Here is a 23,063-nt window from a genome sequence, read left to right as displayed (position 1 = left end):
AGGAAAGCACAAGCAGCCTTCATTAAGAGCAGATTGAGTGAAAAAAAAAAAATCAGACTGATTTCTTCTAAAGAGCATCAAAGTACCGGTGAAAGGTGGACAGAGTGCAATTTACCTAGATTTCAGCAGGGCTTAGGAGAAGGTACCACATGCTGTCAGTGAATGAAATTAATAAAAAGGGCAGGCACCAGTGCTAACATGGCAAAATGGCTCTGTTAGCTGGCAGGAGGAAGGATCAGAAACTATAACCAGAAAGTTATAGTTAATGACAGTAAATCCTCATGGAGAGGAGTTATAAAGGGGGTCCCACAGGACCCACTGCTGAGAGCAATTCTATTATACAGATTCATAAGTGGCTTGGAAAATGGAACATCAGTTGCACATATCCATATTGCAGAGGATCCAAAGGTAGGAGGGGTCACAGAAGAATACAGATCTCTTAAAGGAAGATGTTAACAGCGAAGGAAACTGGGCAGATCAGTGTCAGTGCCTATACAGGGTGAGCCAATAAGAACACACAAGGGAACTGGACAAGTATAAAGGGAGAGACAGTACTGAGCGCAGAGGTGTGCATTGCTGATAAACACATTTCCAAAGCTGTAACAGGAATGCTGATGCGAAAATTTCCCCCTCTGTGTTGCTCTGGAAGTGACTGACATGAACTCAAGACCTCTCTCTTCCTACCCCACAACCAATGGGCACAGCAAAGGGACTTCCCCATCTCCATTCGTGCCTCAGTCTGACCTCGGGTGCTGGTGTAGCCCAAGGAGCTGCTGACTTCGTATTGGTGCAAATGAGGCCGTGGGATCATCAAGATGTTGGAGATCTTTCCCAGGGAGCTGTCATCGGAAGCTTGGCTCCTCACCTCCTCTGGGAGCAGGCTGCGGCTCTGCACAGAAGGGCTGGACGAGACATCATAAGAGCTAGAGCTCTTCCTGGTGCGGCTCTCTCTCTCCCTCGCAGACCTACTGAAGGATACATAGGTTCAATAGCACTGAAGTGAAATCCCACTTCCTGGGCAAATCAAGAGGATCCAACAGCTTCCCACTTATCCAGGAACCTGTAGACTGATAGCTGAATCCAAGCCCAGTGGTAAAGGGTTAGTGTCACCATCTTTGAATATATGAGTGCAATGGCACATTTGCCTTCCCTAGCTAGCATATTAAATAGTTATCCAACAACATAGGATACCGAACACTAGAAATCTCCTAGCTAGGCAGCAGTGCTCCAAAGGGAGCCTGCTCAGCACCTCCCACAGTTCTGCAGCCACCCATGGCATTGACAGAATTTGGAAGGAACCAGTCCCAGCCCTACACAGCTAGAAAACCAGACTGCCCAGGGAGTTCTAGAGTGCCCTTAAAATTAAATTAAAGGTCTTTAAAAGGTACTGGCATCTTTCCAAGCTGAACTCGATCAGCTCAGTACATGAGGGAATGAATCCATGTATGCAGATGTTTGTGTACAAAGCTCCCCTATATAATGCCTCCTAAGCCCTGAAGGAAAGATATAACTGATGACACTCTGAAGCAGCCCCATTAGGCCCGTTTTTGTGAAACTGCTCCTGGAACTTAGGGAGATTGAATGTAATTGGCCAAAAAAAGCATTTGGCCAGGACATCAGGATGAACACCCTATCAAAGTTTCAGTGACCCCATGGTCATAGCTCTATTTCAATTTGCATCCAGAAATTAACACTTTCAGTTGTTCAGGGATTCTACACCCCCTACCCACTCTGTTTGGTATCATCTCAGAGGACAGAGCACCACTCTCTGAATGACCATTTCCACTTCCAGCAACTCCGATGTGTTCCTCAAAAGTCATCCAAGTATGAAACCAGCCTAACCATGCCTAGCTTGCAAAATCTGACAGGAGCACAGGAAAAGGAGAAATGGCTACAATAATTTGTTTGAACAAGCAAGCAAAATTTAAATTGGATGGAAATATATTGATAGTTATTCCTTTTACTTGCCCCCATAGCATTAGTGTGGCTTCACAGTAGTATGGTGGGAAGGCCACCAGCAGGAAGGTCACTGATACCAGCAAAAAATATTAGTTCTAAACACTATTCTCAGACAAGTTTTAAGCTCTTGGTGTTTAGCCTTCCCCATCTTTCCCAAGAGCATTTTATACAACAGCAAACACACAGAAGTGGTGAAGCTGAACCAGAATCAGTTTGCTTGAAAGCGTCTTACCTGAAAGTGGTACAGCGCTGGGCTCGGGATGGGCCAGGCAGTCTGAACACTTGGGCATCATAGCCATCATAATCAACTTGAATGGGAAGGGCATTCTCAGCATCTTTAGGAGCCCCTAATGCTGGAACACAGAACATTTAATTCTGGAGTCTCATTTATAATTACTGTTTAAGCTCTGAGATTGCTGGACAAATTATAAGCAGCCAGCTATCACTTCAGAGACAAGGAATTGTCCCCAAATATATGGTAAGGAACCGCATAGAAGAGTCTTGTGTATAGAACAACTGAACCAGATCTATTAGCTCAACTGGGAAAGCAATCACCTAGGAATCAGCAATTTAGACTCACTATTAACTCCTCCCTTACATTCAGTCATTCGCAGACAAGTCTTCCTATTTCTATGAGGTGTTGTGACCACCTCCAAATCAGGACGTGCAAGTTTGCAGAAGACCTCTTGTGTAAGGACAAAATAATTACCCCTTCTGTTCATATGCACATTCCTGAAAAAAGGTGGTACTGAAGTATGAAAACCCAGAGATTATGTAATTCTGTATATACGGCATTGCCAGCACTCGACCACGGCAGTCAAGGCCCATCCTTCCCACGAGCCACACTGCTAGAGGGCCAAGGCCTATAAATCAACTTGACACTATCTCCTCTAGCCATTGACAAGCAGTCAGGGCTAAGAACCTACCCCATTGATCACATACCAGGAAGTCAGATTAGACACCTATACCAGCATCCCAGGACACATGAGTCTTGTTTTCTGCCTTTTGCCACAATTATCCCCTTTTCAATCCCATCAATAGTGGTTTCATTGCAGTGTCATTGGCTTGTTAGAGCCATTTATTGTTTTTTTAAATCAACTGGGTCATTCCAGTACTGAATTACTCACAGGGGTCTCGACCATTTTTCACTTTCTCTGTCAGCAACTGGAGGAGCAGACACAGGAAATGTGATAAAGAAAATAAAACAGGTTAGCATGTACTAAGGAAATTTGACCCCACAGTGATGGAGTGTCAGACTTAATACTTGGTATCAGACTGCAGGGTTTATTCTGCTGACTCAAATCAGGCAGCCAGACCATCTCAGTGATGCAGAAGTTTGATACCCAGTCACAACCCCCAGAGACATTTTTCCTCCTCCTCCCCAGTGTCCCTTCTCCCTCCCAAGACAGACGGAGGCTTTCTAATGTAATAATTATGTAATAATTATGACAGAGCTAGTAGCGGGCTTTGATGCCTGGCACCAAAAAGAATTACAAGTATTTTTGAACGATAAGAAGACAGGGGTTCCTTTAGGTCACAACTGAATTAGTATGGACTGTGGAAAAGATAAGCACTGAACACCATGCCTCAGCTAAGGAGGCAACAGTTTGTCCAGATGACAGGAAGAGATCCCAGCAACCAGCCTACCTTCCTTCCTGCCAGTTTAATCCGTGGGGTGAAGCTGTTACATAGGAGCTGGCTTTTGGATGTGTAGAAACTGGAAAGGAAAAACATAAGCTTGTTTAGTTAACTTTTAGGAAATAGGCATTTTAAATAAAAGTGTTGAGTTTCGTTTATTTTCTGCCGGTACAGACTGGGAAAAGGGAAGAATTTTGAGCCAGGCTCTTTCTGGAAAAGAGATGAAGTAGACATCAGGAAAGATTCGGATAGATGGTTACAAAAGCACTTTAGTTCAAGAAAAAGTTGGAATCTATAAAGGCCCCGGCCTTAGACTCTCAAATGCAACTTAACCCACAGTTCACCTCAATAATCTAACAATTGAACTCTCTCATTTCCTTCCTCTTTCTCCAGAAAATTGTTCACGTCCATTAACTTTTGCAAGATGTGATGCTACGTGCCATTGGTGACTCTCTCCCTAATTTACTTAGCCCCTAATGATCTCACCATAATTGTTTATAAGCTGCTCCCATCTGAATTTGCAACCAGTCAACTATTTGCGATAATGTGCATCTTGCCGTAAGAAAAGATTCAGATGAGAAATCCTAGAGCACTCTTTCATATAAGGCAAAGAACTGATGAGAAGATCAATCTATTTGGAAGGACAGAATATGAGCAATCTGTGTGAGTGATCAAGACACCCAGGCATGCAGAGACATGAAGAGGAAACTTGCCTCTACTAGCAGCAGCTATATTGATATTGTTGAATGTGTGCACGTGTGGGGGGGGGGGGGGAGAGGAAGGGGGGATAATTCAACCTCTGGCCCAGCCTCTTATGAAAACAGAGAATACGGTCAGAGTACTTAACAAAAAGATACTTGAAATAATGAAATATAACTATACCATGGCCTGGTGGTTGAGAACATCACACTTATAGGTCTCAGTGTTTCACTAGGATCATATACTTGCTCCAGTCTTTACCCACTTCAGACCCATTTTCCTTACCCGTAACAGCTTATTCAGGATTTACTCCTGAGTTGGTAGAAGTGATCTGACTAGTCCATTCTGATTTCCATAACTTCCTGCATTTGCCCAAGCAAACTTCAAAGACAGAAATGAGTCTGCTGGACATGGAGCCTCAGAGCAAGACTCCTTCCTTTACAAGTTGCTCTATAACCTTCAAAATTTTGTATGTATGCACTTTGCTTTACTTGTGCTTTGCATGCTGTGACAAAGTTCCTCCCCTACCTTGGTGGGTCTTGCGCTTCTTGGCAGATTTGCTCGCCTTGGAGCTTCACGGCAGCCCTCAGCTTGGCCGTTTTTCTGAACGCACAGTCCAGGTCAACTCCTCCTGTGTCTGACCAGGAGTTGGGAGGATTCGTGGGGAACCTGGGCCTGCCCTCTACTCCAGGTTCCAGCCCAGGGCCCTGTGGAATGCAGCTGTCTAGAGTGCCTCCTGGAACAGCTGTGCAACAGCTACAACTCCCTGAGCTACTTCCCCATGGCCTCCTTCCAACACCTTCTTTATCCTCACCATAGGATCTTCCTCCTGGTGTCTGATAATGCTTCTACCCCTCAGTCCTCCAACAGTCCACATTCTCACTCTCAGCTCGTAGTGCCTCTTGCTCCCAGCTCCTCACACGCACACCACAAACTGAAGTGAGCTCCTTTTTAAAACCCAGGTGCCCTGATTAGCCTGCCTTACTTGATGCTAGCAGCTTCTTGATTGACTGCAGGTGTTCTAATCAGCCTGTCTGTCTTAATGGTCTCCAGAAGGTTCCTGATTGTTCTGGAACCCTCCCCATTACCTTACCCAGGGAAAAGGGACCTACTTAGCCTGGGGCTAATATATCTGCCTTCTATTACTCTTCTGTAGCTGTCTGGCCCGACCCTATCACAATGCATAGAAACTAACAACATGGAATGAAATGAAGACTTCAGCAGGTCAGTGGAGAAGAAGAACATGCAGCATGAAGGCTCAGCACTAGCTGATATTTACCTATAACCCTAACAACACACCTACCTATGGTTTATCCAGTGTGGAATATTGTAGTCATCTCCTAAGCGAGAATCTCCAGGACCACTGCGATTGTGCAGCTAAAAGAAGAGAGAGTTCACAGGTGCAATAATCACTGTGAGTTTTGTCCAACTAGTCTCATAATAAGCAGCACTTTCAGGGGAGCCAAGATTCTGTTACCTTGAAGAGCGGAACAGCATGCAGTGGTTGCTCCCCCATGCACACTAAATCTACACCAATCCCTGAAAACAAAGAAATGAAGGGGTCAAGCCACATATTATCCAGAACTGTTGCTGCTGGCCTAATCCAAACAGGACACAAGTCTGAGTTAAAGTTACATAAATCTGCTGTATTTGAACCAAATTTTTAAATCTGATTACAATAAACTGCTAATGATCCCATGCTTTCTTTGCATTAACTACTGAGAAGCAGAAGCAGCCTTCTTTATAAGCAGGCTGCTCTTTCTCATCTAATCTTTAACACAATGGATTTGCTTCCACAACAGTGATCTGCAATGCCAAAAAATGATGGAGAGCATAGGTGTGCCCAGATGTTGTTATTGCTGTGGTTTACCTATACAGCATGCAGGAAGGGAGATAGGAAAAGTTTCCCCCATGACAAATGCATATCAGATAAAATTGTCTTTCAACAGAAAGTTCCTCATGGCCTGATTTTAAGAAGTGCTGAGCACTCACAAATCCCAGTGAAACTAACTGGAGCTGCAAGTGCTTAGGACCCCTAAAAATCAGCCCATTATTGCACTTAATATGGAAATAAGTCTTCCAGCTATAAACAATCATTGAGATGGATACAGGACTTTGTGATGGTGACTTTTGGAGAGCTAAGGTTGTTTGCATACATGGAGGTTGTAAAACATTGCCAGTTCGTTATGAAAACTATTTTACCATTATCTATCATGCGCTGTTTGGTCAGGATCATGAGGAGACGGTCCACTTCAAACACACCCACCCCAGGTGTGATAACCACAGACATCTGTCCAGTCCGGTCAAAGTTTCGGTTTATGTAATGCTTGTCAAACACTATGAGATAAATCAGAATCAAGGAACAGACATATTTTAAAATAAAATTATGTTAAAGTTTTCATAAGCGCTCAAGAAATAAACTCACTACTGATGGTGCTAGGAAGCAACCTTCCCCAAACACAGGAGTGCAGCCAGTTAGTGCCTACAAGGCCATGACCAAAAATGTTTGCACCCTGATTTTCAAAGACATGGTAGATTGGCAGTAGAGTTACGCAGAAGGGCACAGATGATGGGTGTAGGCATCTATATACATGGGTGCCTGTCCTGTCAGCTAGAGTTTGCTTTACTGCCACTTACACAAGATGTCAATGACAGTGAACAACAGGATCAAATAGTATGATATGCCTCTTTACAAAAAAATAAAGCCACTGCATTATGGTGACTGGAGGACTCTGATGTATAGAAGCCACACCAATACACATTTAGACAAAGGAAAATTAAATATTTAATGCAGACACAGCTTTGCAGTTTGTTCCAAGAACCTAAACTGTCCAGCTTCAGATCTTTCATCTTTAATATCAGTTCTCACTGAAATAGATACAGACTAGTTACTGTTGAATGAAAGAAGTGACAACTTAAATAGTTTTCCCCTCCTTGCTTTCACAGGTTAGTGTTAGGCAAGCAGCACTCCACAGAAAGCTATTGGCTGTAACTCTCTGTGGTCCCACCTCTCTGTACTTTGCACAAATTTATGCTTCATTACTCACCATTGAATGAAAGATTTATGGCCTCCAGGTAGTTCCCTTGTGCTGAGGTAGAATTATACCCTGGGGGGAAGCCATCTGGACAAGAGATTGAAAGAAGTAATTTTTTATTAAATTATTATTTTATTAAATTATTAAATTTATTTAGTAAATTTTCATTTTTAATATAGGCAGACAAATGGACACTTCCTATACTTCAGAGTTATTCCCACACCTCTCCCCTATGCAGAATCACAACCTGCACTTCCTAGGCCACCTCAGACAGAGCCACAAGAAACTGGAGGCAGCAAGACTGTCATTTGTGGCATAAGCATTGGAACAGGCAACCTCAGTGTAGAGTGTTGCTAGACGGAGAGCTAGAAGCTTTGCAGCTAAGTTTCACTTAAAAAAACCACCACTCCCTGTCTTCCCCCCGGGGAAAAAAACCCCCAAAACACCTAAGGAAGATCTCCCTACCTGCCTGCTCCAGTCGCACCAGCACCGGGTACTGAATAAAAAGTTTTTTAATGGTCACAAGCAAGGACGTCCACTCTTCTCGTCTCTCATTCTGAACTACAACCCTGAAAGGAACACAACTTTTGAGAACCATGGAAGGAAGGAGAGCACGAGGCTTCTCAGATGAAGTTTTAAGAGGCAGAGAAGGATGCACAAGCTACAGCTTGAGGAAATGAATGATAGAGAAGAGAGTGAATACTTCTGCAACTCTGTCTCCAAGGTGAGATAGCTACCACACATCTTATTATGTGTATTGGTATCCATTCGTACCCACAATGTGCCAGGTGCTGTACAAACATCAAGGCAGGCAAGGTCCCTGCCCTGAAGACCTTACAATCTATGGCTTATACAAGATCTTACATTATAGCCTACATGTAGGACAGAAATATAGTAACATGTTCTATGTTTAATATGGAAAAGCATCATTTCTTTTTAAAGGAGGAACTGGCATTCCAAGCTGGACCAACTTTACCAGCTGGCGAAAGCTTCAATAACCATATCCCATCCTGATCAGTAGACACAGAACTTAACTGGAAATATAATCAAAGTTTCAGCACTGGCAACCCACAAAGGGTTCACCTGTCCTTTGGCTACTCAAAAAAGTAAAAATTCTAAAGACAGCCAAGTCTTACATAAAATGCTACCATCAGCACTACAGAGAAAGCCCTAAAGCCTCTGAAGTTTGTCACTGATTTCTATAACTAAGCAGCAGTATGACTGTGTTGTGTACCATCCACTCAGAAAGACAATTCAGCAAATGTGAGTGTAGGGAGAACTGGTCAATATGCGAGGACTCAGAGAGGGGTGTCTCTCATTGTGCTAAGATCTTGCCCTTGTGATGTATTCTAGCAAGAAATGGGTCTCATTAATAAGAATTACATATGTGTTTGTTCAAAAATATCCCCTAAAACACAAAACAGTCACAGGGGAAAATATACTTGTAGAAATCTTCATAAAATCTTCCCTCGTGATCCTGCCGAATTGAGGCACGGTATATCTCAGGAAACTCATCTGAAATGGAGAGGAAAGCAAGGATGAAGATGGTTCATTCAGAAATCTGAAGGGGGTCCCAAAGGCTTACTCCCCTTTTTAGCCAAGGGAAGTTATTGCTAGAGCACATCTAAATCTGTAAGAAAAACTTCAGATCTCTCTGACAATATTAAATTTGGTTTAAAAATGAAGTCACAGGGGTCTTTCTACAAGAGTGAGTACTTTGGGGACAATTTGCATATATGCTCTTGTCATAAAAATAAAGGGAAAATCCCTCCTGGCCAGAGGCAAAACCCTTTACAGGTGAAAGGGTTTTGCTTTTCAAAGGGTTTCACCTTCCCTTTATTTTTATGACACGCCCCCTAAATCACAGATAGGGTGAAAACACTGGCTGTGATTTCTTCCTGGAGCTCTAGGAGAAAACAGAGTTAATAAGACACATGCACCTCTAAATATACTACCAACTGTATAAAGATTAACAATATTTTCCACATCTCAAGGACGATTTTAACCAGTTGATTCTGGGAAACTTTCACGGGAGAGTGCATCAGCCACTTTGTTAGAAGCTCCTGAGATGTGTTGGATGTCGAAATCAAAATCTTGGAGAGCTAAACTCCACCAAATAAGTTTTTTGTTATTTCCCTTGGTGGTATGAAGCCACTGTAGCGCAGCATGGTCAGTTTGCAGGTGGAAACGCCGTCCCCAAACGTATGGGCGTAGCTTTTCCAAAGCGTAGACAATAGCTTAACATTCCTTTTCACTGATTGACCAGTGGCTTTCCCTCTGAGACAGCTTCTTGCTGAGAAACATGACAGGACGGAACTCTTGATCCGGTCCTTCATGCATTAAGACTGCTCCCACACCACGCTTGGACGCATCTGTAGTTACTAGGAACGGTTTGTCAAAATCTGGGGCCCTTAGCACAGGGTCAGACATGAGTGTCGCTTTAAGCTGATTAAAGGCCTTCTGACACTCTTCAGTCCACTGAACTGCATTTGGCTGTTTCTTTTTGGTTAGGTCTGTCAGTGGGGCAGCGAGGTTATCTTAGCTTCTTAACCCTTTACAGGTGAAAGAGTTTTGCCTCTGGCCAGGAGGGATTTTATAGCACTGTATACAGAAAGGTTGTTACCCTTCCCTTTATTTTTATGACAGCCCCACATCCTTTCATGTTAGGTTTTTCCTTAAAGGATTCACATAGGGACTGATCAAGCACCCACTGTGTTTGGCACGGACTCCTTTGGACAGAGAGTGCATCCACCTAACACAAAAAGGGCAGCTGTGCTCACCTTTTGAAATATACTTGAGTTACAGTACAAGAAAATAAGGTTCTCTGCAAGTTTACAGATACTCTGATCCCTTCTCATCCCCACCATTTCCGAGGATAACAAGGACTTAACAGAAATTATAAAAACAGACTCAGAGTTGTGCAAGTTGTACATATGCAATTTTGAGGACTGTACGTATCTCCTGAAGCATCCACGGTCACTGATACTCCCTGCGTAACACATTCTTAATGAACTCCAGAACACAGCACCCAATAATGGAATTAAGTTTCTCATTGGCACAAACTATTGTTAGCTAACACCAGCCTCTAAGAGATAAGGGGGACAGACTGAAGACAAGAGTATGGAAAGGTGGGGCAGGAGAAGGAGGAGAAATTATTATTCAATAGCTTCTTACCTATGGATTTTGCTTCATAAAAAGTTCGAGAAAATAGAACCACTGTCACCTCATGGCTACAGTTCTTCTCCTGTTCAAGAGGAATAGAAAGAAGTTGGGGGCGGGGGAGAAGAAAAATAGTTCTTCTCCCTGAAATCACACACTCATCAGTAAGTGACTAATAGTGCACACATACAAAAGAATAGGGAGCAGAGATGATCACAAACAAAAGGAGAGCAAACACTGATACACCTGTAATCAACAATGCACAGGGCTTATATGGCTGTACAACACTGCTGTGTAGGTCCTGTAGTGCCAAGCTAGTAGAAGGGGGTAGGAGGCATACTACGCACCATTCTCTAAGAGGACAACTTCTTGCCAATGCAACAAATGGCACTAATGAGCTGTAGAGAGCACCTGAACCAGATCTCCCAGTCTCCCTTCAAAACGGAAATATGGGCCCAGGTGAGGAGTTGAGAGAAAGAAATACTGAGATATCCAAGAGGATAACCAGAGGGCAACTTCTCCTCCTCTTCCCCCAGTCCCAATATTAAAACAAACTATACTCACATCTCACAGTTTCCAGCTGCATAAAGTCTTACGTGGCTCCTATCAGTTTCATAACATTGCCAAAAAGCAGCACGGAGATAAGACAACCCTAAAGTGTACACTTCTCGCGTCCTGGACTCCTGGCAATGTCAGACACACTTTGCATGCATTTGACATGTTCAAGATTTAGGGCTCTTGATTATTTAAATCTACCCTTGCCCTCTAATTTGTTGATTTGACATTCACCCCTATCTTAAGTGTCTTATTCAAGATTGCTGTGATTTCCTTATTTAAACTAAACTTTTTCGTGCCAGGGCCCTTGTTTGTGAAGGTCCATGACTAAGGGAGTCATGACCACTGGAAATTACAACTGAAGACTCACTAAATGTGTAAAAAAATCAGGGTCTTATCTTTTAACTTTGAATAGCCGGCTTGTGGCTCTTTTTAAAGAGGATATCAGCACATTAGATAAACAAGTGATACTGGAGAATGGACAAATACATGGGATGACTTGTTCTTTTAGAAGCAGGCTCTATACGAAACTGCAACAGTACCTTCCATTTGGTGAAAAGATCAGCAAGGAAACCGTTCACAGCTTTCTCAAAGTACAGGTCCCCTGCAAAAAAAAAAAAAAAGCAGCACAAAGGTATCAGAAAGCTGCCATTATTTTTATTACACACGCACCCACACACTTCCCTGTTTTGAGGTAAACTTATCTTGAGGGTTCCAGTACAAAAAGTTGTATTAGGATCAGGGCAGCCCACCTTACAGGCATTAAGAGTCACTGCTGATGTTACCAGAGAAAGGAACACGACAAACAACAACAAGCAGGGCTAAGGTTTTAGATGATGGGAAGAAAAGCACAACTTTGGTGTCAATAGCAACTGACCCTAACTTCATATTTCCAATGCATTGTCTACGTACAAGGCAGGACATTTAAATCAAGTACGTGAGAAAAAAAGTTATCTACATACCATAGATGTCAAAATCCCACATTTCACAGCTCATCTGGATACAGATGTAAACCATGGCTGAAGTTGAGCGGAACACCACCTAACGAGGAGTGAGAGATAGTGTCATGTGGTGACATACCTGCTGAAGGCTTCATAAGGTTATTAACTAGAAGGAAGCTGTTTAGCTCCTGAGCAGTTATCCCAACATTCTCTAACATGGGCATTAATTATTAAGCTACACATAAGCTCCGCCTACATAGACTGCACTACAGTAACCTCTGAGGGGTTTGCTTTTCAAAGTCCTGTGTAATTCTTAATATAGTTGAACTCATTGCACTGGAGAGTGTTAATCGTGTGATTTCTGGAATTTGTTATTCTCCACATCCTTCATAGCCAGCAGCATGTGTCACCATTAATTTGTGAGTGAGCAATAATGAAAAGGAACTTGCAAGGGTTTCACTTAAAGTATTTGTTGGTGAATGGGGCAGCACATTGTCCTTTGGTAAAATTCCATTTTGTTCAGAGTTTACATTTCAGCGTCTCTGTTATATTTTCTGCCAGTTCAGAAAACAAAAAACAAATAGTTAATGAAAACTTTCTGTTAGGGCTGTCAAGCAATTAAAAAAATTAATCACGATTAATTGAGCTGTTAAACAATAATAGAATATGATTTATTTAAATATTTTTGAATGTTTTCTACATTTTCAAATCTATTGATTTCAATTACAACACAGAATACAAAGTGCACAGTGCTCACTTTATATTTATTTTTGATAACAAATAAAACATTGTAAAATTTTAGAGCCTACAAGTCCACTCAGTCCTTCTTCTTCTTCAGCCAATCGCTCAGACAAACAAGTTTGTTTACATTTGCAGAAGATAATGCTGCCTGCTTCTTGTTTACAGTCACCTGAAAGTGAGAACAGACGTTTGCATGGCCCTGTTGTAGCTGGTGTTGCAAGATATTTACATGCCAGATGCACGAAAGATTCATATGTCCCTTCATGCTTCAACCACCTTTCCAGGGGACATGCGTCCATGCTGATGATGGGTTCTGCTCGATAACGATCCAAAGCAGTGTGGACTGACGCATGTTCATTTTCATCATCTGAATTAGATACTAACAACAAAAGGTTGATTTTCTTTTGCGGTGGTTTGCATTCTGCAGTTTCCGCATCAGAGTGTTGCTCGTTTAAGACTTCTGAAAGCATGCTCCACACCTCGTCCCTCTCAGATTTTGGAAGGCACTTCAGATTCTTAAATCTTGGATCGAGTGCTGTAGCTATCACATTGGTATCTTTTTTTCATTTTGTCACATTTGCAGTGAAAGTATTCTTAAAATGAACAACTTGTGCTTGGTCATCATCTGAGACTGCTATAACGTGAAATATATGGCAGATTGCGGGTAAAACAGATCAGGAGACATACAATTCTCCCCCAAGGAGTTCAGTCACAAATTTAAATAACACTTTTTTTTTTTTTTTTAAACAAGTGTCATCAGCATGGAAGCATGTCCTCTGGAACCATGGCTGAAGCATGAACAGGCATATCAATTTTAAGCGCATCTGGCACGTAAATATCTTGCAATGCCAGGTATAATAGTGCCATGTGAATGCCTGTTCTCACTTTCAGGTTATATTGTAAATAAGAAGTGGGCAGCATTATCTCCTGCAAATGTAAACAAACTTGTTTGTCTTAGCGATTGGCTGAACAAGAAGTAGGACTGAGTGGACTTGTAGGCTCTAAAGTTTTACACTATTTCGTTTTTGAGTTCAGTTATGTAACCAAAAAAACCCTATATTTGTAAGTTGCACTTTCATGATAAAAGAGATTGCACTACAGCAGGTGTTCTCAAACTGTGGGTTGGGACCCCAAAGTGGGTCGTGAGCCCATTTTAATGGGGTTACCAAGCCTGGTGTTGGCCCTGGGCCCCAGCAAGTCTAAAGCCCAAGCCCCACTGCCCAGAGCTAAGGTTACATGCCTCCTGCCTAGGGCAAAAGCCCTTGGGTTTCAGCTTTGGCCGCTCACCTGCGGCGATGGTGCTCGGGTGGCAGGGCTTGGGCGGGCTCGGTCTTCGGTCCCCCTTCCTGGGGTCATGTAGTAATTTTTGTTGTGTGAAGGGGATCACGGTGCAATGAAGTCTGAGAACTGCTGCACTACAGTACTTCTATGAGGTGAATTGAAAAATACTATTTCTTTTATTTACCATTTTTATAGTGCAAATATTTGTAATAAAAATAAAGTGAGCACTGTAACCTTTTTATTCTGTGTTGTAATTGAAATCAATATATTTTAAAATGTAGAAAACATCCAAAAATATTTAATAAATTTCAATTGGTATTCTATTATTTAACAGTGTGATTAATTGTGATTACTTTTTTTGATCGTGATTAATTTTGAGTTAATCGCGTGAGTTAACTGCGATTAATCAAGCCCTACTTTCTGCTCATAGCAACCTCAGTCCAAAGAAAAGAGCAACCAAAGGAGATCATCAAATAGAGAGAAATCCGATATACAGTAACATATTAAACATCAAAACTGCTACCAAACCAGTAATATGGCTATAGCCAATGGCACAGTGGCAAACTCACTGGTTTGGTAGCCTGAAACATCAGCTGAAGGAAAGGGAGAAAAATTTTTAAAAAATCCTACCCGGGTATCTTCACTGATGTACCCACATGTGACCTTCTCGCTCTTAACCCATAGCTCACCCACTTGTGCCCTATAAGCAAAACAAAGAAAGGAATTCAATGCAAAAATAACCTTTGTTAAAGAGAGTTGGTATGGAGATTAGAGAACTACACGCTATGTTCTAGCTAGAGATACGACAAACATTGCATTCAGTTGGGACATTAATATAGCCCTTAACGGTCTTTGGGTAAAATCAATTGAAACAAAACATACTTTAAATGGCTGCCCCTGCATGGCACCAGTGCCAAGTGACCTCCCATTGCAGCTCCCTACCACAACCATTCCCTCTTGTCACCTCAACACCAATCCAAAGGAACCCTTCTTTTGCTCCCTCTCACCAAATCTCTTGTCACAACAGTATTCCGTTATCACCAAATACCAAAGGCAAATTATGTGGCACTCCCTAAACCAAATGATTAGATTTGTCCCATCACTAACTCCCACAAGTCACCAAATGACATAAAGAAGACCACTAAAATGTGGAGCTTTAAGGTCTTTTGCATACTGCTCAGAATTCCTGCCACAGGTTTATTTTTTATCAGGTGCAATTCATTCCTTTTCATTCCAGATTAGAAACAAGCAGCCTGCACTACACCCATGAAGTGACCAAACAAAGAATTATGCCACTGAATCAGTGTCAGAACACAGGGACACAATGAAAATTCCAGGGAAGTAAAAACCAGTGTAACCATGGGAAATATACTTTATGGCTCTCTTGGAACAGAAAGCATTCAAGATAATTTCAGCCACAGTAAACAGCTGACATACATTCAGTTATTCCTGTAATGAGGCCCAGTGTTGCTCAGACAAACAGGTCATGTCCTCATTTGGTATACTTTCCTCTGCCCCATCAGTCATTGACTTAAGAGGGATCACTACCAACAGAATTCTCAAGGCCAGCATAGTGCTTAGTGTTCTGCACTAGCATGATCACTCCCTTGTCCAGCATCAACAGCGATATCTATCAAACAGCACATAGCAGGGAAAGCCTATACCTACACCTCTGGGTGACATAAGAGCAGCAGTGACAGTCTCTACAGGAAACATCATCCTCATTGCTGGAAACAGTTGAGCACAATATATGAAGTAAAGGAGGTTAGTGATCAAACAGCTCCAGAAGACTGGAAGAAAGTGAATGCTGTGCCAATATTTAAAAAGGGTATATGGGATGACTTGGGTAGTAATAGACTTGTCAGTCTGACATTGATCCTGGGCAAAATAATGGAATGAATGATACAGGACTCAATTAATAAAGAATTAAAGGAGGGTAATATAATTAATGCCAATTCACATGGGTTTATGGGAACTAGATCTCAGCAAACTAATTTGATATATTTTTGATGAGATTATAAATTTGGTTGATAAGATAATAGTGTTGATTAATATATCTGAACATCTGTAAGACATTTGATGTGGTACTGCACAATATTTTCATTAAGAAACTAAATGATACAAATGCAACATGGCACATATTAAATGGATTAGAAATTGGGTGGCAGATCTCAAAATGTAATTGTAAATGGGGGACACAGAGAGGATACGGTTCCAGTGGGGTCCTGCAGGGACTGGTTCTATACGATTTAACATTTTTATCAGTGACCTGAAAGAAAACATAAAATCATCATTGAAAGTTGGCAGATTGTGCAAAGAATGGGGGGGATGGTAAACAATGAAGAGAACAGGTCACAGATACAGAGCAATCTGGATCATTTGATAAGATGCGCACAATCAACCACTGTGTTTTAATATGGCCAAAAGTAAAGTCATACATCTAGGAACAAAGAATGTAAACCATACTTACCAGATGGGGAACTTTATCTTGGGAAGCAGTGACACTGAAAAGGACTTGGGGGTCATGATGGATAATATCAGCTGAATATGAGCTCCCAGTGTGATGTTGTGGTCTACAGGGCTAATGTGATGCTTGTAAACTGTGCAACCTTGGGTAGGAGTAGAGAGGTTATATTATGTCTGTATTTGGCACTGGTGCAACTGCTGCTGGAATACTGAATCCAGTTCTGTTGTCCACAATTCAAGAAGGATGTTGATAAATTGGAGAGGATTCAGAGAACAACCATGGGAATGAATAAAGGATTGGAATTGGAGAATATGCCTTACAGTGAAAGATCCCAGGAGCTCAATCCATTTAGCTTAACAAAGGGAAGGGTAAGGGGTCACTTGATCACAGTTGTTAAAGTACCTAACAGGGGTGAACAGAAATTTGATAATAGAGGGATCTTCAACCTCCCAAATAACAGTATAACAAGAATCTATAGCTGAAAGCTGAAGCTAGACAAAGTCAGACTAGAAATAAGGCTCAAATTTTTTAACAATGAGGATAATTAACCACTGGAACAACTTGCCAAGGGTTGTGGTAGATTATCCATCACTGGTAATTTTTAAATCAAGATTGGATGTTTTCCTAAAAGATATGATCTAGTTCAAAAAGGAATTAATTCAGGGGAAGTCCCAGGATCTGTGTTATTCCGAAAGCCAGACGAAATGATCACAATGGTCTCTTCTGGCTTTATAATCCACAAATCGATTAAATAGGTAAACTGGGGAGAAAAGGGATACTTAGAGCTTTGAGATGGGAAGAGGGAATGTACTAGAGAATAAGATATTTCAGAGACTGGAGTGCAGAAAATTTACCTGCCCTTTGTTTGTTCTCATATTGGGTGTGCTCAGCTCATTGATCTAATGGCACAGGCAACAACAAATATGTTTACTGTACCTGGGCAGGACGGCTAAAAGCAGCAGCTTTCTGCCTTGACATTTTCATTAATTAATAGCTAGCAGAGTTAAAAATATGGTATACAAACCCCCAAGGCATTTCTTCTTTCATTCAGTTACTTGCACAGCCAGATATCTCTGCATATAAACACTTCTCTACATCTACTCATAAGAATAAATCAGGACAATTCAGCACTCACCGGATACCTGCAAATTCCACCTTTTGGGTGACATAGGCACATGTGCTGACCTAAGACACAAGAGTTACAGATGATGGAAAAAGCAATAACTCCCAAAGCAGCTAGAATGAATCATAGGAAACAGTTGTTAGAACCCTGAGACCCTGATCCCCCTCCCTGAAGTCCACCTTAAAGGCTGGAGGCCACTTAGCACATTTACAATTAACATCTCAACCTAGGGAGTATTCTGCTATGGCTTGCGTAGGTAAAGGGATATAGTTTAATGTAGCAGAGAGCACACGAGCAAGAAAAACAGCTATCCTTTATCTGGTATACTGCTCATCTGATTGGACACTAGCTGCACTCCAGAATACAGAAATGTGGGAATTCTCAGCTGTTGTCTAACAATGGCAATGTCATGAAACAGTTAATTCTAGCACATTTTTGGCTGAAGTTCACTTGGACCCAACCTCTCCAAATATTCTAAATTCTTTTCACTGAACAAAGAGTATGATGAACAACCATTAGCATTGTTGGCTACCAGTGATCCACAGTAATGAACACTATTTTCCAGAAAAAGGTTGTGAAGCAACTTAATTAAATACTGTAATATTGTTACATACAGTTCCCACTCAAGTCCCACTCACTAGTACACAGAAAGGAAGGAGGCAGATTTCTGCCCTTGAGCTTTTCCTCAGTGCTCCATAGCTTTGCATGATAGCCATGTTCATGTCTCATGTTCCTGAACAGTGAGAAAAGACAGTGTCCCCTCCATCCCACACATTACAACCATAGGCCTTACCAAGCTTTTTTTCAGTCGCCACATATCCCCACGCCCAATGTATTGATCCTTAAAGGTCAGCTCCACCAGGTCAAGAGTCACATCCTTAAAAAAGGAATCAGTACATAGATTTCAGTGTGTGTTCCCAATACAGCACTCTCTTATATGACCTCATGTTACATGAAAGGCCCTTTCAAAGCAAGTAAATGCTCTTAAAAGGGAAGGCCTAAAACTACAACTACTGAAAGCTCATATGGCTGGAATACAGGGACAATCATGAGTGGCAGGCTGGCATATTCTGGGGATTAGTGAAGTTCAAAGTAAAGGTCTAAGCACACTCCCCACCCCCAGCATTGATCTGAAGCACAAGAGAAAATACCTTTTTACAAAAAACAAACAAAGGGGGAGGGGGAGCTTTATTCTAACTCTAAGGCAAATAAGATCTCTGAAAGACTCCCATTTGTGCTAAATTAGGAGTAGTCAATAGGCAGACCGTGAGCCGAATCCAGACCACCAGATGCTTTTGAACAAACCCTGAAATCTTTTTATTTACTTATTATGATTACGTTATTATTTTTATTATTTTCTCTGGAGTCTGGACCTTGACAAAGAAATATGCACCTTGACAAAAAAAAAAAATGACTTCCCCTGTGCTAAGTGCAGAGGCAGATGGAAATATTGTTATTCACGGTTGTAATATTACATACCTTTGGGTCGACAACATTCACATGGACATCCTGGTATGGTCTCAGTCGGAATACCTGAGCTACAGTCTGATCCACACTTATAGTTTCTGCCATAAGGAAGAGAAAAATAGGAGAATACTTATTCCCATTTAATCCATCCCTTGCTATAGCCCCAATGAGAGAATGGGCCCTGCTTGTGGACATACAAAGTAAGCCATTATTTTGACAATACATTTTAGATCTAGGTATCCACATTCCACTTGAACAATGTGAATGGAAACTGCCATTGTCCTGAGTCTTCCAAGCAGTTTGCTGCAGATAGCAGGCATGCAGCCCCCAACAGTTCCATGAGAAAAGCAGAGATTTGACAAGTTGCAATAAAGAGAGTCATTTAAAAAAAAAAACCCAAAACAAACCTAGAAATTGTGGTTAATTTCATTGTGATTTCCTCTGTTAAGCCTTATAGTCACACTATAAGAGTCTGGAATCTTACCTTTTTGCAAATCTTCCTTAAGTGACTTCACTTGCAGGAGCAGAGGGCTGGAACACAGAAGACAGAAGGTGAACAACGACATGGAGAAACCAGCCATCTATCCTGCTGTCACCATGGAGGGCTTGAATTCCTCCATCTCAGTAAAGGCACCTCAGCATAGGGGATAAGCTAGAGCATTAACAATACTCACCTAGCAGAAAAGGTGCTCAGAACCAGACAATTTCTAAGAGAACAAGTTAAAACATCCCTTCCCCTTGATCTGATCAGCCATTACCATTCTTTACCCTAAAAAAGCTAATTATTATTATACAAACCTATTCCTCAGGACCCATGGGATTAAGGAACCATCGCTATGTAACAGCAAGAAAGAAAATAAAGGCCTGAGGACCTACTTCAAGAACAGCTGTTACTCATCCCAAGTATGGCCAGCAAAGCCTCTAATGCCACATAACACGGAACATGTCAAACTACAGAAGAAGGCCATTTGATAAAGTCACCCCTTTATTTCCTTTCAAACAGAAAGATATACCTCTATGCTACAGCAAAATATCTATATTGCATACCCAGTGGTCCCTCAGTATCTACTCACTCTTCAAGTTGTTACACACTAAAGGAATGGAGAGATTAGTATTTTAGGTGCTCCAGCTACACTTGGCTGATATTAGCAGAAAGACAATTCACCTGTACTCATCATTAGGGTGTGCAATCTCAACAACATCTCCCAGCTTGATGTGAAGAAACACTTTGGGATTCATCATTAATTCGTCATCTGGAAAACAAAGATAGCAATTCAGTGAGGCAGCCTGCAATCAACAGATAAAAATGAAAACGCAGGAACTTATGCACTGTAATATGCTGTATATCCATCTGTTAATTTACAACTCAGTACACGCTTCAGACAGAGTCCTAGGTCCTGCCAGTGGGACCCACAAACTCTGAGTCCACACATATCCATGTGCAGCAATACGACCTGGCACTAGAGCCTCTCCCAATTCTGTAGCTAAGCAAGAGGCAACAGGGATAGCAAAAAAGGAGGCCAAAATGACAAATGAAAAGGTGTCAAAGATATTTTATGTCACAGAAACTAACATTTTTACTGTAATCTGGCACTTGTGGATTTTAATTTGTATTCTACTATCAATCGGCTTTCCACCTTCTGACGAGTGACATTGTAGGTTACAAAAAGGCTAATCCCTTAATATTTTGTTTGAAAAAGCCTAACAAAAATGGAAATCAGCTTTGTCACTGTTAAATTAGAAAAATTATGGAAAACTGCTGATTATTCATTAAACCAGCAGTCCTAAAAACACTTATGACTCAATGGATACTGACCACTGCCCCCAAATCCCTTCTTATGTATGACGAGTTTGTAGACCTTGTTGGTTCTCATTTTGAATCCTGGTTCTTCTCAGCTACTCCAAGTAAAGAGAACAGATGACATCTTGTCTCCCTGGTAAGTAAAAACAAAAACAAAGCAAAGAAACTCAGCCCTTTCCTTATTATAAAACTCTTCTACAGCTCTACATTTCAAGAGGAAACCTTGGAGGTTCCAGTCTCACAGAGCAACACCAGCATCACTCATGCTCCACAAACAATGCGCTTGTACCAATTCCATAGCTGCCTAAGATTTCCTATTTGTCAATATGCGTCATGCTGGTCACTTACGACTTGACAGTCACTATTATGATAGAATTTGGGTCTTTCATATGAAAAAGACAGGATGCCACACTTTGAACTAGAAAAGAATTTCTATTATCTGTTGACCGTACAACACAGTTCAGGAGCACTTTCTCTCTCACAGAGTCACATACACACACAGTCCAGAATGTAAAATTCAAGCCTAACTCTTTAACCAAAATGCTGTAGCTTTTCTGAGCTGCAAACTGTCCATAATCCTTCAGATCAATCCCCACCCCCCATGACAAAAACTGGAGTCAATACCTCATCTCAGTGACACAACCCACGGCATAATGACAACTCCTGGGCCAGCAAAAGGCCCCCAGCCAGCACTGCCCGCTACTCAGACAACTACAGGGGTCAAGGAATCCGCAATTAGGGGTGTCAGATCTCCTGCAGTCCAATGCTCCACCTACCCGTGGGAACGAGCCCCCGTGGGAGCAGACACTCCCCAGCAAACAGAAACATAGAAATGAAGGGCTGGAGGGGACCTGGTCCAGACCCCCTGCCCTGAGGCAGGACCATGTAAACGTAGTGTCTCCATCCCTGACAGGTGTGTGTCCACCCCAACAACGCAGTGACCATGCCTGGGGGTGAACCCCTCCCCCAAAGAGAAAGAGACCCCCCCCCCCCCCATCCTAGAGAAGGGGCAATTCCTCCCATCCCCATGACAACCACGCCCCCAAAGGGGAGGCAAATTCCCCCGCTCCCCGCGGCGAAGGAGATGAGCGAGAGGCAAATAAACCCCCACGCCAAAAACTACGGGGGTGGGGGAAGGGCCAGAGCAGGCCCCGGCTCCCCGATTCTTACTGGTCCCGGCGGCGGCTGGAGCCAGGGCAGGGGGCGGCTCCCGAGGCGAATCACCAGCACAGCCCACAGAGCGGCCTCACTTCCTCATCCGGGACTTGCGGAGAGAGTGCGGCACCATAGAGACGGGAGGGGAAAGAGAGGCTTCCTCAGGCGGGACCGCGCCACCGCGGGAGCCGGGGCCCGTGGGCGGGGGAAGCCGTTGTAGGTCCTGGCCCGGGGGCGGGGCGGGAAGGTGTCCTTCCTAGCCAGTTCCCTGGCGGTCCCCCAAACCTGTGGGCAGAGACCAAGCCTGGAACATGCAGCCCCCAGCTGACAGTATCAGACAGTCCTAACCAGGTGAAAACGGGGTCGTGCTGGGGGAAAGGGCTCGCTACTAGTGAACAAGGGGTTAACGCCACTCCTCCCCCATGGCCGAGGCGGAGGGGAGGAATGACTTGGACAAAACAGAGTGAGGACAGTGTGTTGGGTGAGCCTTTTGGCCGGGGTCAGAGGATGAGGCGGTTGATGTTCCCTTAAGGGAAAGATCTTCCGGACTGTAACTTCGTACTCGGTTGCGTTGAGCTTCATAGTCTCAAGCATTCTAGAAGTTCACAGCCGCGGGTGCTGCCTGTTTGGCAGCTTCAGTGGGGTAACTAGAAAGGGTTTACAGTTTAGACGATAAAATAACCCCAGAGTGGGCTGAATACATTCTGAGATTGAAGGCCCAATGAGTTTATTAGACTGGGATATTGTTACTTGTTAGTTAAAAGTAAGCACCATCTGGTTGTTAGGTTGAAATTAAATGTTCAATTTTTAAATATGAACAATTATAAACAGAAACAAAAGCGGTTGCTAGACTGCTATAAGTAAACTTAAAAATTTTGCTTCTTTCTTTTCCCTCATCATTTTTTACCATAATTTCTCCCTATTTCCTTTTACTTTGCCTTGGTCCTCTTTCCTTCCTATGTCATGCAGGTTCTTTTCTCCTGGACCGAGAAGAATAGGCTGTAAATCAGCAAAGGCCAAATCCTGCAAACTGATCATCGTG

At 42.5% G+C, this 23,063-nt stretch overlaps 2 protein-coding genes across 19 annotated transcripts in view; one reads left to right on the top strand and one right to left on the bottom strand.

The window, feature by feature from the left end:
- Positions 1–22,231, bottom strand: part of DEPDC5 (DEP domain containing 5, GATOR1 subcomplex subunit) — a 65,425-nt gene extending 43,194 nt beyond the window's left edge. For 4 of the 14 annotated variants that reach the window (XM_073312472.1, XM_073312473.1, XM_073312470.1 and 1 more), the window contains exons 1-21: positions 21,491–22,022; positions 20,882–20,999; positions 20,231–20,318; positions 19,550–19,596; positions 19,078–19,163; positions 18,392–18,475; positions 17,611–17,660; positions 14,639–14,708; positions 12,008–12,086; positions 11,588–11,649; positions 10,506–10,575; positions 8,774–8,846; positions 7,797–7,900; positions 7,344–7,418; positions 6,499–6,633; positions 5,774–5,835; positions 5,600–5,673; positions 3,607–3,676; positions 3,087–3,123; positions 2,192–2,312; positions 745–968 (exon numbers count right to left, since the gene is read on the bottom strand). In XM_073312472.1, the coding sequence (XP_073168573.1) occupies positions 745–968; positions 2,192–2,312; positions 3,087–3,123; positions 3,607–3,676; positions 5,600–5,673; positions 5,774–5,835; positions 6,499–6,633; positions 7,344–7,418; positions 7,797–7,900; positions 8,774–8,846; positions 10,506–10,575; positions 11,588–11,649; positions 12,008–12,086; positions 14,639–14,708; positions 17,611–17,660; positions 18,392–18,475; positions 19,078–19,163; positions 19,550–19,596; positions 20,231–20,318; positions 20,882–20,939 (1,669 nt within the window). In that variant the 5' untranslated portion in view covers positions 20,940–20,999; positions 21,491–22,022. The other 10 variants (XM_073312479.1, XM_073312478.1, XM_073312469.1 and 7 more) reach the window with 7 other exon arrangements.
- The window catches only part of PRR14L (proline rich 14 like), a 36,657-nt gene continuing 35,728 nt past the window's right edge, over positions 22,135–23,063 (top strand). For 3 of the 5 annotated variants that reach the window (XM_073312462.1, XM_073312459.1, XM_073312461.1), the window contains exon 1: positions 22,136–22,372. The gene's annotated coding sequence lies outside the window, so the exon portion shown is untranslated. The other 2 variants (XM_073312465.1, XM_073312464.1) reach the window with 2 other exon arrangements.

This window comes from Lepidochelys kempii, chromosome 15 (genome assembly GCF_965140265.1).
Source record: "Lepidochelys kempii isolate rLepKem1 chromosome 15, rLepKem1.hap2, whole genome shotgun sequence".
NCBI lineage: Eukaryota > Metazoa > Chordata > Testudines > Cheloniidae > Lepidochelys > Lepidochelys kempii.
This window is presented reverse-complemented; position numbering and strand designations above follow the sequence as displayed.